Below are 13,946 nucleotides of genomic sequence, written 5' to 3' on the forward strand. Positions count from 1 at the left end.
ACCGCCTGCCCAATTCTGCCAGCTGGCCTGGGAAGGAGGAAGGGAGGGACTCCGGCTGCTTGCCGTCCCGCCCGGGAAAGCCCGCGCCCCTCGGTGATCTCACCAGAGCTGGTTCTCCCAGACAGTCAGCCGTTCCAGGATGGGGTACGCCGTCCTTTTGATCTCCGTCGTGGCTCCGGGAGCTGCTCTGTATTGTCTCCACTCCCCCAGTAGCTGTTCTGGAGGAGGAAAGGTGAGGGTGGCAAGGCTGTCGAGGTTGGTGGCGGAGGAGCCGGTGAAGGCGGAAGAGGGCACTGTAGTGGTTGGAGAGCCGCCAGAGCAGGAGGGGGAAGAGGACAAAGAGGGGAGGGGAGGGCGGGCGGGTCGGCTGCTGCGGGGCTTGGGCGCCCTAACTTCCCTTTTGATTTATTTTTGACCAGGGGTATCAATACATGTTTTTGTTTTTTTTTTCTTTCCATTTCCAAATATTTGGGATTTTCCAAATACCCATTATTGATTTCTAATCTAAGTCCACTATGGTCAGAACATACTTTATCTGGCTCAAATCCTTTCTAAAATGTTTTAAAAGATGGGAAGAGATATTGAAACATGTCTTTAATGCTGATGTTAATAACCTCAGACAGGTGAAAACTGATAGAGAGGGCATAACGGCAAGCCCCAAATTCATGAGAAGGTGAGATGAGTGGGGTTCAGGCTCTGACAGCGTTCCCCCTGCAAAGTGGGACCCTCCTCTTTTGTAAACGGGGGAAGGCAGAGGGTGTGGGGCCAGCTTCAGGTGTGCTGGGCATGCGGCTGCTCTCCTGGAGAGCACGCAGTTCCTCTCTGAAGGGTGAGAGTGGGGGCCGTCAGCTGGGAGGGATGCATTTCGGAGACTCGAAAAGCCATTTTGCAGAGTGGGAATGCGGCAGCTGGGCTGGCCGAACTGGGGGTCCAGCCGCGAGCAGAGGTCATAACTACCAAGAGCACGATGAGCCTGGGCAATGCCCCGTCGTCGTCCAGCTGCTGCTGGTCTGGTCTGAGACCTGGCATTCTGCAGACGGGCCAGGGGTTAGCAAAGAAATAAAGAGGGTTGGGCTCTGGCAGAAGAGCTTGTGGGTGTGAAGGAAGCCCAGGTGTTGGGTGGACCCTCCACAGCTGACCTCATCAGAGGTCAGGACCTGAAGATGGAGAGGAGGGGAGGGAAGACAGAGAACCAGGTGCCCCCGCCCAGGGCTGGGTTCAAGGCCTCTGAGCGCTGTCCTGGCCACCTTGATTTCTTAATTTCTTCAACAAGAGACCAGCGTTTATCTTTTTCTCTGGGCCTCTCAAGTTATGTAGCCACAGTCTTGCTCATGGCCATCAGTGGAGAGGTGGGGGTTGGGGGGGAATTACTTAGAGGAATCTGTCAATCATAGAAGTAATTCCTAAATCTTGTATGTTTTAATCCCTTGGGAATCTTTAAAAAAAAAAAAAAAAAACTACACTGGCTCTCATCCTCAGACTTGATTTCACTGATTTGGAATATAACCCCAGCATTGGATTTTAAAGTTTTCCACGTGATTTTAGCATGCAGGAAAATTTAGGAGCTACTAATTTACAGTAACAGACGGTTGATTGGTTAAAGGTGATGTGATCTTTGCAAGAGAAAACTGGAGAGAAAAAGGTTTGGAAATGGCAAAGGTTTGGTAGAAAAATGCTCCGTCATGTGGCAAAAGGGGCTTTGCAGTTGTGATCAAGAATCTTGAGATGGGGGGATTATCTTGGATTATTGCAGTGGGCCCAAGGAAATCATAAGGGCTTTTATGACAGAGAGGGAGGCATCAGAGTCGATGAGATGTGGCGATGGAAGCAGAGCTCAGGTAGACTGGAGGATGCTACACCTCTGACTTCAAAGGGCCTCGGCCCCACGAGCCAGAGAATAGACGAAGCCTCTGGAAGTTGGGAAAAGGCAAGGGAATGGATTTTCCCCGAGGGCCTCCAGAAGGAAGGCTGCCTGCTGTTTTAGTTTGCTAGCTGCCGGGATGTAATACACCAGAAATAGAATGGCTTTTAAAAGAGGGAGTTTACTAAATTGCAAGCTTACATGTTCTAAGACTGTGAAAATGTCCAAATTAAAGCAAGTCTATAGAAATGTCCAATTAAGGCATCCAGGGAGAGATACCTTGGTTCAAGAAGGCTGATGACGTTCAGGGTTTCTCTCTTAACTGGAAGGGTACATGGCGAACATGGAGGTGTCTGCTAGTTTTCTTTCCCAGCTTCTTGTTTCATGAAGCTCTTCCGGGGGCGTTTTCCTTCTGCATCTCCAAAGATCTCTGGTGGAGGACTCTGTGATGATTCTCGAAGCTGTGCCGTGGCTCTGAAAAGGACTCTCTCCGAAATGCTTCCTTTTTTAAAGGGTTTCAGTAAATAATAAGGACCCACATGGAATGGGAGGACTCACAACTCCATGGAAGCCATCTAATCAAAAGTTACCACCCACAGTTGGGTGGGTCACATCTCCATGGAGAGAACCTAATCAAGTTTCCAACCCATAGTGCTGAATAGGGATTAAAAGAAATGGCTGCTCCCACAAAACTGATTAGGATTAAAACATGGCTGTTCCAGGTACATAAATCCTTTCAAACCGGCACACCTGCCAACACCTGCCATGTAACACCTTGACCTTAGGCCTTCTGTCTGCCAGAACCATAAGGTAATAAAGTTGTGTTTGAGCCACCAAGTTTGTGGCACCTTGATACAGTAGCCACAGGAACATACAGTCATGAATGAATTCCCACCTCCCCTCCAGCTTCAGTTGTACCTAGTGCAGTGTTGCTCAAAGGATGGGGATCTGTGAGCAAATCTTCTGGGAGAAGGGCTGGTTTGGGGATGGAAACTTTGATAAATTCCTGAAGATTGACAAGGAATGAAAGGAGAAGACCACTGGACCCCACCTGTGGAAACTGACGTGGCTGCTGGGTTCTGTCTGAACTGAAAGCAGTCTGCGACTAGGCGTGACGGGGACGCTCCTGTGCCCGACCTCCAGGATTTAAGCAGTTCTAGTGGCTTTATATCGCTGATTATGTTTAATAGGCTTTGCTCACCCTTAATGGGGCTGCTGTCTATTCATATTTCCTAAATCATTAGGGCAAGAACTCAAGTCTTTGCCAGCAATTGGTACATTCAGGGTCCATCTCCTTCAAAAGGCCATTGTCACCAGGGAGACCTACTGCCCATGGCTGTTTATCCATCTAAATCCATCCAGGGAATATCTGAGCACCTGTTGTCTCCTAGGCATGCTCAGTAACGAGCAGACTAGGAAAAACTCCCTGCCCCTGTGGAGCTCCTCCCAGCTGTGCTGCGTACTCGCTGTGTGGTCTTGGGCACCGTTCTTAATTGTTCCATGCCTCAGTTTCCTCTTCTGTAAACTGGGGATAATTACAGTGCCTAACTTTTATGATTTCTGTGAAGATTGAATGAGTTAATCTATAATTATAAGTGCTTCAAGTAGTAGTGGCAGATGGTAAGAACCACGTAAATGTTTGTTGTTATATTCCCCAGTAAGGGGCGGGGGACACTCATCTAAGACAAATACCTTCATTTCCTGCCACTTTCTGAGATTCTGCTGGATAACAGGAACTGTGCTAGGCACAGTTGTAACTTGGCCAGTGTGTGTCGGGTGGAGGCAGGTGAGTCTGGTGGAGGCAGGTGAGTCTGGTGGAGGCAGGTGAGTCTGGTGGAGGCAGGTGAGTCTGGTGGAGGCAGGTGTGTCTGGTGGAGGCAGGTGAGTCTGGTGGAGGCAGGTGTGTCTGGTGAAGGCAGGTGAGTCTGGAAGCAGGTAATAACGTAGGTGAGGATGGATGTCGACAGCCTGTCTAAAGCCTCACTTCAAGAAAGCACTATTGGCTCCGCTGGGTTGTAGCTGAACAGTCGGGCTAATGCGGGCAGGCCGCGGCAGGATGGAGCCCACTGTCTTTCTAGAAGCAAGATTAAGGCAGGTTCCTGAGTCTAATGAAGAGGAGCACAAACAATCTGATAACTCCCTTCTTTCTCTTCTCCATTTCCAGTCCCTCACGCCTCCCACCCCACTCCAGTGGGAGAGATGAAGTGGTTTAGTGTTAGAAAACGGTGCTGCGAGAACCTTTGATTGCAACCCCACCTTCTTCTCCTGGGGGTCGCCGGGAAGAGGCAGGCCACCTGGCGCCTGCCCCTCTGGGAGCCTGGAATTGTTTTCTGGACACCATGGTCATAGCGACCCGGGCAATGGAGGTGCTGCTTGTAACTGGGACTGGCTTGGAGGAGGATATAGTCTCTGCAAATGTGCATACGCCACTCGAGACTGAAAGGCTCTGCTCCATGCCCTGAGGGGAATCAGCTGCTCCTGTCCCAGGCTAAAGGAGGGGCCCGGCAGCTGGCACTTGTCAGTACCCACACGGCTGAAGCAGTCTGAGCTGGAAAGTGGGTCCAAGCTCCTGAGCCCTGGCTTTGGGCCCCACATCACATCTTATTCAAGTCTGTTTTCCATCTTAGGTGGACAAAGATGCAAGAGTGGTGACGTACCATACTGCTGAGGCTGAGCGGAAGCAGCCATCTCGTAGGTTTCTGGGGGTTGTGCAGTACAGATAGTTTTACCTCTCGGAAAGCCATCTGGCCCTGTCTGCTGAAATTTAAAATATATACCCCTTTTCGGAAGGGGACTTGCTGGAGGGCTTTACCCTACAGCTATCTTCCTGTGTGTGTGAAATGACAGAGGCATAGATGTTCTCTAAAAGCATTTCCAAGCCAAATTATTGCAAAGGTACAAGCATCCAGCAAGGTGATAATGATTGAATTTTTATAGTAATAAACTGTAACTTTACTTACTACCATTTAAAAAGGTCCCACGTGTTGTGCTGTGCTTTGAAATGTGTTGCTTTTTTGTGTGTATGTTTTTCACAATAAAGAAAAATTTTTAAGAAAGGTACCACAATTTCAGTTGTATTTGAACACTATTGGTGAGGCTTCCTCAACTTCGAGTAGTTTAGAACTTGTTGTCAGATGGTGCCCTCTAGTGGTCGTATGGCCACACTGCACAGCATCTCTCCCTGACCTTTCTATTCTACTTCTCAGATGAGATGACTTAGTCCTGGCTGGTTTACCATCAACAAGGATCCTTGCCTACATAAATATTTAGTTTTTTAAATATAACACTCTCTTAATGGTCATACGTTTGTCATCATAGATGGCATGTGTAATATCTTTACTGTTATCTGGTATGAGATGTCCCTAGATGTGACATAACTGGATTAACTTTGCCCTGACTCCTCCCTGCCTCTTTACTGGTGTAAAGCATCCGGGAAGCCACGCTGAGCGTTCATAGCTGACTCCTAGCTTTCTTCTTTCTCAGTTTCAGCTGATGATCAACACACCCAATTGTCAGCGTGGTCTTTGTTCACGAGAGGGTTCTTTAGCAATCACCTTCCAGTGAAGTTACGCTGCAGGGAAGAGGCTCTGTGCTGCTGTCAGAAACAGCATAACTATCCTCTGCTGTTGAGCAACTTTTTGGGGAGTACCTTCTCCCTCCTTAGCTTGGAGATATAACTCACAATCAGTCACATACTTGTAGTGTATGAGTCGGTGGTTTTAGTCGGTTCACAGGGTTGTACAGCCATCGCCAACAAAAGTTTTAGAACATTTGTCGGCACTTCAGAAAGAAACCTGTACCCATTAACAGTTATTCCCCATTTCCCACAACTCCCACATCCTTAGGAAACTACTCATCTACTTTGTTTATGGATTTGCTGTTCTGGACACTTAATATATTAATTTTACAAAATTTATTATGCATGAGTAAATCTTTAACTTTTCAGTCTTAAATTTCATTGTGTTATATTTTGATCACCATAACTTGAAATGAATCTGATTTGTTTCCAAGCGTTCTTAAGCAGAAATTTGAAATATCTCCAAAGGTGTAAAAGTCCTGTGAGAGAGTGGGTTATAATAGTGCCAACTCCGCAAAGTGCTGTGAGGACTAAATGAGCATCTGCCTTTAAACCTTTAAGCACTGCATACCTAATAAAAACTGAGCAAATACTGGCTACTGATATTAACATCCAACTTCCTGGTTAGCCAAAGGGAGTTTTCCCAGCTACTCCCTCTGGGCAGTCTCAGGGCCTTCCACGGAGCAGTGGCTTAGTGCCCCGAGACCAAGGGGGAAGGCTTACATCTAGAACTAGCATACTGTGACTTCCACCACATTTTGTTGGCGAATGGCTAGCCAAAATCCAATGGGAGAAGTAGGTTTCATCTCTCTCTGTGCTGGAGTGTCAAAGGAAAGTCATCATCGCTCAGAATCAGATAAAATCTCAATAGTGCAAGCGGAAAAGACTAAATGCAGACTATTAGGTGGTTTAGGCTTGTCAAGAGGACTGGTAACTGTGCTTTCATGAGCAAATGCCAAGCCACTCCATCCAGGGAATCCTGCCTCTTCTGTGATCAGGAAGTCATTTGCTAACTTAAACTATTGCTACAGCAGCCTTTGCGGTAGTCGTTTGCTACAGCAGGAGCTTTCTGTGCATTTACCTTCGGCTATGAGAAGGCTGTGCTGGGGTTAGCCTAATGTCTCTGAAGCCTAATATCCCCTGTGCTGGTTTGAAAGGAAGTGTGCCCCCTAAGAAAAGCCATGTTTTAATATAAGTCCCATTTCATAAGGTAGAATAATCCCTATTCAATACTGTAGATTTGAAACTGTAATGAGATCTCCCTAGGTGATGTGATTTAGTCAAGAATGGTTGTTTAACGGATTAGGGGATGACATGTCTCCACCCATTTGAGTGGGTCTTGATTGGTTTATTGGAGTCCTATAAAAGAGGAAATATTTTGGAGATTCAGAGAGATTCAGAGAGAGCAACACTACAAAGCAGAGAGTCCACCAGCCAGCGACCTTTGGAGATAAAGAAGGAAGACACCTCCCGGGGAGCTTCATGAAACAGGAAGCCAGGAGAGAAAGCTAGCAGATGATGCCGTGTTCACCATGTGCCCTTCCAGCTGAGAGAGAACCCTGAACTTCATCAGCCTTCTTGAACCAAGGTGTCTTTCCCTGGATGCCTTTGGACATTTCTATAGACTTGTTTTAATTGGGACATTTTCTCGGCCTTAGAACTGTAAACTGGCAACTCATTAAATTCCCCTTCTTTATTAAAAAAGTACCTAAATGAGCAGGGAGGAGGGCAAGTTGTAGAAGGGGGTCCCAAGAGACGGACTGCACAGGCACGCAGACACCCCGACTGCATCAGCCCCGCACCCTCAGTGGGGTTCCCTCCCTCTGCCCCACGATCCCTCCAGGACCACAGGAGATGCCCACAGGAGTTCCTTCCTGCCAGTGCGGCCTTCAGGAGCAGGAGCCCCCACCTGGGACCCCCAGGCCTCCCCAGTGCAAGGATGACACTTACTTGGCCAGCCGTGAGTACTGCACTTTTCCCTTCCTCTCCTCCTCGGCGGGCGCAGCTTTCCCACGAATGGTGGTCTCTCTTGTGCCCCCCTCCTCCTCTTCCTCCTCCTCCTCCTCCTCCCTCCGCAGGATATCAGCCTTCCAGCCTCTGGGGGCTTTCAGCCTCAGGCCCTCAGGGGGGGTGTCACACTGCCACACACAGAGGGCTCCATCCTGGCTGAGTGTGTACAGCTGTGGGAGGAAGGCACAGAGGTATGGGTGCAGGGATAGGGGCCTCACTTGCCCCCACTTCACGGAGCTATAGGCCTGGCCTCCAAGGTCACAGGCCTATGCCGGGCATGGCTGCTGGGACCCAACTCTCTGGAGCTCAGCCTTCCAGAGTCAGTCCCACTAGAGCCTGCCCCTGTGCCAGGAAAAGACAACTGCTAACAGGCAGCTGACAGCTGCTGTGAGCATGTGGTCCCCCTAAATCCCTGGGGGCAGCCTGTGAGGGTCTCCAGGGGCTTGCCGACCCACTGCCTGTGCCCAGGTAGAAATGCCCTCAGTGTGGGGTGCTTTAGGCAATGACCTACATCCAGGCTGTTGGCCTCAAAGAAGCAGCCAACAATGGCGTCCTTGTGTCCCCCCAGTGCGTAGTAGATCAGGTTGTCCCAGCGCTCGGCCCCGAACACCCACGTGGACATGTCTCTGCTCCCAACCACGAAGCACCTGGAACAAGAGGGTAGCGCCATGTTCTCAGGTCTCAGTGACCCAGCTTCCCCATGGCCAAGATCCTTCACACTGACAAAGTCATTTCCTGCTTCCTGCAAAGCAAAATGTATAAGAGGAAACTTCATCCCTTGGTGGTCTAAGGGCTGCCTGAGTTGGCTCCATGGCCTGCTCAGGCCAGACACTACAGAGTGACCAGGGAGAGCCGTCCTGGGTCTGCCCATGCCTGTTTCTCCTCATGTGGCGTCGGTGGCATCTATCTTGCACCTCCCCTGGGTAAAAAGAGCCACAGTCACTGCCTTCCACTCGCAGGACAGGGGAGGCGTCTGGCTCCATCACAGGGCACAGAGGAACCGGGGGTGCAGCCATGGAGAGTCTCCAGGAAGAGCCTGCTCCTCACTCCTTCTGCTCTTGTGGAGATTTTAATCAGGGCAGACAGGACAAGAATCCGACCACATGGGACAGCCGTGGCCGTGTCCAAGGTGGGGATGCTTCCTGGGTGCGGATGGGTGCGCTTTCACTCCGGCTGCCTCGGGGCTGCAGGGCCAGCATTGTCTTCAGCTGGTGGCCCGGTGCCCAGCACCCAGCGTAACACCCAGGATCCCAAGGTATTCCAGAAAGGCTGGCTGGCCGAACAAAGCCACGTGCTCTGGCCAGCGTCCCTGACCACTTAAAAAGGCACAGCAACTGAGAAAAGCAAGAGGCTTCACCAACGCTTTGCAGGACAAAATCCTGCTGGGGGAGGGGCACAGGGCCTTGGCATGCTCCCCAGTGTACGAACTACCGAGTCACCAGGAAAAGCCCACCAGCTCTTCCTAATGACCACGACAGGCAAGGCGTTTGGTGAAGCAAATGCTAACCTAACCGCTGGTTTGAATGACTTTCCTGCCACAATTTCGATCATTTTCTCACTTTTCCAAGGACTAACGTCCAAGTGGTGGGGATGTAAACTGGCACAGCAGCCTGCTCCCACAAGAAGCTTCAAGACTCAAGTTCTCTCTCAGGGCCTCCGTCCCCAGGCCCCTGCCCACCCCTCACCACCCACACAGCCCCAGGCTGTACCTGGAGTCATCGGTCCAGTCGATGCATGTGGTCTCATCGTAGGGCCCAAAGTAGGTCCCTGCCTTTACAGGAGAGACGTGCATGAATTCACCACCCTTGGGGCTTTGGGGTCCCCACAGTGAAGGGGGAGAGGCCCTGATGTGCGAGTGTGCACTCACATGGACTGGGACCGCCTGTGTGTCAGGAGCCCTGATATGAGTGTGCACTCACATGGAATGGCACTTTGTGAACGTGCGCGTGTCAGGAGTCCTGATGTGTATACACTGCGTTCTACAGACCAGAGAGCTGTGGCTTGGCCATGATCAGCAGTGGGCAACCCCCCAGGGTGCGAGGGAGCCCCAGGGTGCCAATGGCAAGCTGGACTCCCAGGTCCCTGCTGGGTCTTCAGGTGCCAGAAGCTCCCCAGGGTGGTTTAGGAACCCTGCACTCTACAAAAGGAAGGCTGCACAGGACGTCCCCACCTGTCCCAGTGCTGTAGCTTAAATGCCACCTGAGGGAGCTCAGCCATCTGGCTGCTTGGTGGGTGCTGCAGTGCCAGTGGTATGAGTTGGAAAAGGGAAGGATGAGGAAGGGCTAACAGCAGGGGCTGCCCCGCAGACAAAACACCTCCCAGGAGGGGTTAGGGAAACGCCAGTGACAAGGACCCAGAGCAGGAACGTTCAGGCGTGGGAGCCACGCCTAGCCAGTACCTCTGGGGTCACCTGTCCCTGGGTTCACCCCCAGCACCCCTGGGATCACCTGTCCCTGGGCTCACCCCCAGTACCCCGGGGTCACCTGTCCCTGGGCTCACCCCCAGTACCCCGGGGTCACCTGTCCCTAGACTCACCCCCAGCACCTCCAGGGTCACCTGTCCCTGATCTCACCCCCAGCACCTCCGGGGTGACCTGTCCCTGGGTTCGCCCCCAGCACCCCCCCCGGGGTCACCTGTCCCTAGACTCACCCCAAGCACCTCCGGGGTCACCTGTCCCTGGACTACCAAAAGAACCATGGACCTGGGGAAGGGGAAGGTTCAACACTCCTTCCTAGTTATCCCTGAGTGCCCTGCCCCGCTTATGGGAAGAGACTTGTTAACTAAACTAAGGGCGAGAATCACCTTCAATCCTAAGGGGCCAAAGGTGGAATTTTTAAACCCGCTAGTAAGCCAACCTGTAATAACTGCCCTCACCTTGCCAGTCAAAAAAGAATATCAGATGTACGTAAAACCAGAACAGCTCCACAGTTCTATTCCTCAGGCCTGGCTTGAAGAATTCCCTAATTCCTGGGCAGAGGTTGCCGGGTTAGGGTTGGCAGTAAATCAGCCCCCAGTAGTAGTGACCCTAAAGCCCACCGCCTCTCCAATTCGGGTAAAACAATACTACTTAAGCAAGGAAGCCCGGGAAGGAATCAAGCCCCATATAGAGAAATTCCTTGGCTTGGGAGTACTTAAGCCCTGTCAATCAGCCTGGAACATTCCCTTATTGCCGGTCAAAAAGCCAGAGACTAGAGACTATAGACCGGTGCAAGACTTACGGGAAGTAAATAGCAGAGTGCAGGACATACATCCTACTGTGCCAAATCCCTATAACCTGCTCAGCACTCTCCATCCTGAAAAGACTTGGTATACTATGATCTGCCTGCCCTTGCATAAGGACAGTCAACCCTTGTTTGCTTTCGAGTGGGTCGATCCTGAGACGGGATCCTCGAACCAACTGACTTGGGCACACTTGCCCCAGGGGTTCAAAAACTCCCCCACCATTTTTGACGAAGCTCTTCATAGAAACTTAAGCTCCTTCAGAATTCAGCATCCCAGAGTCACCTTGCTACAATATGTGGATGACTTACTGTTGGCAGCAAACATTAAGGAGGACTGTGAGTATGGAAGCCGAAAACTGTTAAATGAGCTAGCCGCACTGGGGAACCGAGCCTCGGCCAAAAAGGCCCAAATCTGTAAAAGGGAAGTAATCTTCCTGGGATATACTCTTAAAAATGGAAAGCGATGTCTCACCGAGGCTAGAAAAAAAACTGTAACACAGATACCCCCGCCCACGACCCAAAAGCAGCTATAAGAGTTCTTAGGGACAGTGGGATTCTGCCGATTGTGGATCCCAGGGTTTGCAGCCCTTGCTGCCCCATTATTCCCCTTGCTCAAAGGGAGCGCTGATTTCCAGTGGAGAATAGAACAGCAGGAAGCCTTCGACAGCATTAAGAAAGCGCTCCTGTCAGCTCCAGCTTTAACCCTCCCAGACGTAAATAAACCTTTCACGCTCTACATAGAAAAAAGGAGAGGCATGGCTAGAGGGGTCCTAACACAGGCTTTAGGCCCCTGGAAAAGACTGGTGGCCTATCTGTCCAAGCGATTAGATTCAGTTGCCAGCGGATGGCCACGCTGTCTCAAGGCCATCGCGGCAGCTGCCCTCCTGGCAAAAGATGCAGACAAACTCAATCTAGGACAGAAGCTGACCATAACAGCCCCTCACGCCCTGGAGAGCATAATCCGCCAGCCTCCAGATAAATGGATGTCAAATGCCAGAATTACCCACTATCAGAGCATCCTCCTAGACAAAGACAGGGTGACTTTCGGGGCCCTGTCAGCTTTAAACCCCGCTACCCTGCTCCCGGACGAAACCGCCGGACCTGTGCTGCATACTTGCCAAGAAATATTAGCTGAAGAGACCGGAATCCGCAGAGACTTAAAAAACCAACCATTACCTAACTCGGAGGTAACCTGGTTTTCGGATGGAAGCAGTTTTCTCCAACACGGTAAGAGGCGAGCGGGAGCGGCAGTAGTCAGTGGGACAAAAGTTATTTGGTCTTCTAGCCTCCCGGAGGGAACATCTGCCCAAAAAGCTAAATTAATTGCCCTCACAAAAGCTCTAAAATTAGCAAAAGAAAAACGAGCGACTATCTATACAGATAGCCGTTATGCCTTTGCTACTGCCCACGTACATGGGGCAATTTACCAACAAAGAGGGTTATTAACCTCAGCTGGTAAAGAAATCAAACACAAAGAGGCTCGGACCCAATAACCCTGGGTAATAAGCGAGCAGATAAAGAAGCAAAAGTGGCAACATTAAGGGACCCTGTAAACTTGGTCCTAATAACCAAAGAAAACCAGCAACCCCCTGAGACACTATCTGAGGTTACACCCCAAGGAGAGTCGGAAGCCCTAGCTTACATACAGCAGGTCCATCAGCTCACTCACCTGGGGACAGGGAAACTACAGCAGCTCCTACAAGACCAGAGGGAATTGTACCCTCTGGCAGCCTCAGAAAGGAAAAAGCTGGCAGATCGCGTAGCTAGAGAATGTCAGGCATGTCAAATTGTGAACGCCTACCCCACAAAAACTCCTAACGGAAAAAGACTAAGGGGAACTCGACCTGGGCAGTTCTGGGAAGTCGACTTTACTGAAATTAAACCTGCAAAATATGGGCTTAAATACTTACTAGTTTTTATAGACACCTTTTCAGGATGGGTTGAAGCCTACCCAACTAAGAGAGAAACAACCCAGGTAGTAGTCAAGAAGATTATGGAAGAAATTTTTCCCCGGTTCAGTCTACCAAAGGTAATAGGGTCAGATAACGGACCCGCATTTGTAGCCCAGGTAAGTCAGGGTGTGGCCAGGATATTGGGGATTGATTGGAAATTGCATTGCGCATACAAACCCCAAAGCTCAGGACAGGTAGAAAGAATGAACAGGACAATTAAAGAGACCCTAACCAAATCAGCTATAGAGACTGGCTTAAAGGATTGGACCATGCTCCTGCCTTATGCCCTGTTCAAGGCCCAGAATACCTCCTCTGCTCTCATGTGTAATCTAATCCCTTATAAAATCTTATATGGAGCGCCACCTCCAGTCAAAGACATGTCCTCCATTCTAGAGATTAATAATTCCCTCCATACCCCCTTGCTTGACAGACTGCGAGCCTTGGAAAAAGCCCAGTGGTTCCTGTGGCGGCAGCTCTCCACCTCCTCCGCATCAATATCAGGTGGGAGACTTCATCTACGTCCGCCGCCACCAGGTACAGACTCTTGAACCTCACTGGAAAGGACCGTATCAGGTACTCTTGACCACCCCCACCGCAGTCAAGGTCGATGGCATCGCATCCTGGATCCATGCGTCTCATCTCAAACCTGCGCCTTCGCCCTCTGAGTCCCAGTGGAAACTGGAAAGGACTGACAATCCTCTCAAGCTGCGGGTTCGTAGGGTTACTACTCCTTCTCCTCCCTCCCCCACGGGAACCCAATTCCAACCCGCATAAGCCTTAAAAATGAACAATATCCAGATGGGAAAATGGGAAAACTATAAAAACTTGAGAGGGAGCAGGGGAGCCTTCGTTCTTGGTACCCCCTTGTAATCTTACCACTCTGGGGGTAACCACTGTTGCCGGTATAGGCACAGGAACTGCTGCCATTGTACATAGCAATCAACAAACCAGTCAATTACAGGCCGCGATAGATCAAGACTTAAACGAAATAAAAAGATCTGTCTCAGCCCTTCAGAACTCTCTAACCTCCCTTTCAGAAATAGTTCTGCAAAATAGGCGAGGACTTAGCTTACTTTTCCTTAAAAAGGGGGAACTATGTGCAGCTTTAAAAGAACAGTGCTGTTTCTATGCGGATCACTCTGGTGTTGTTAAAAATCCATGACAAGACTCAGAGAGCGCCTTCGTAAAAGACAAAAAAAAAAAAGAGAGGCGCAGCAAGGATAGTTTGAATCTTGATTTACTAAGTCCCCCTGGTTAACGACGCTATTATCTGCTCTCGTTGAGCCTTTAATTGTGTTACTTTTAATAATTACTATAGGACCATG

General features: G+C 50.2%; 1 protein-coding gene across 1 annotated transcript; it reads right to left on the reverse strand.

The window, feature by feature from the left end:
* Positions 1-771: 771 nt before the first annotated feature.
* LOC143647760 (periodic tryptophan protein 2 homolog) lies at positions 772-9,255 on the reverse strand. The gene is made up of 5 exons (XM_077117516.1): positions 9,158-9,255; positions 7,960-8,095; positions 7,389-7,618; positions 7,081-7,146; positions 772-1,030 (listed from the first exon to the last, which is right to left on the reverse strand). The coding sequence occupies exons 1-5, from the start codon at positions 9,238-9,240 to the stop codon at positions 772-774; spliced, it is 774 nt and encodes a 257-aa protein (XP_076973631.1). The 5' UTR covers positions 9,241-9,255.
* Between the last annotated feature and the right edge of the window lie 4,691 nt (positions 9,256-13,946).

Source organism: Tamandua tetradactyla, chromosome 10, assembly GCF_023851605.1.
Source record: "Tamandua tetradactyla isolate mTamTet1 chromosome 10, mTamTet1.pri, whole genome shotgun sequence".
NCBI lineage: Eukaryota > Metazoa > Chordata > Mammalia > Pilosa > Myrmecophagidae > Tamandua > Tamandua tetradactyla.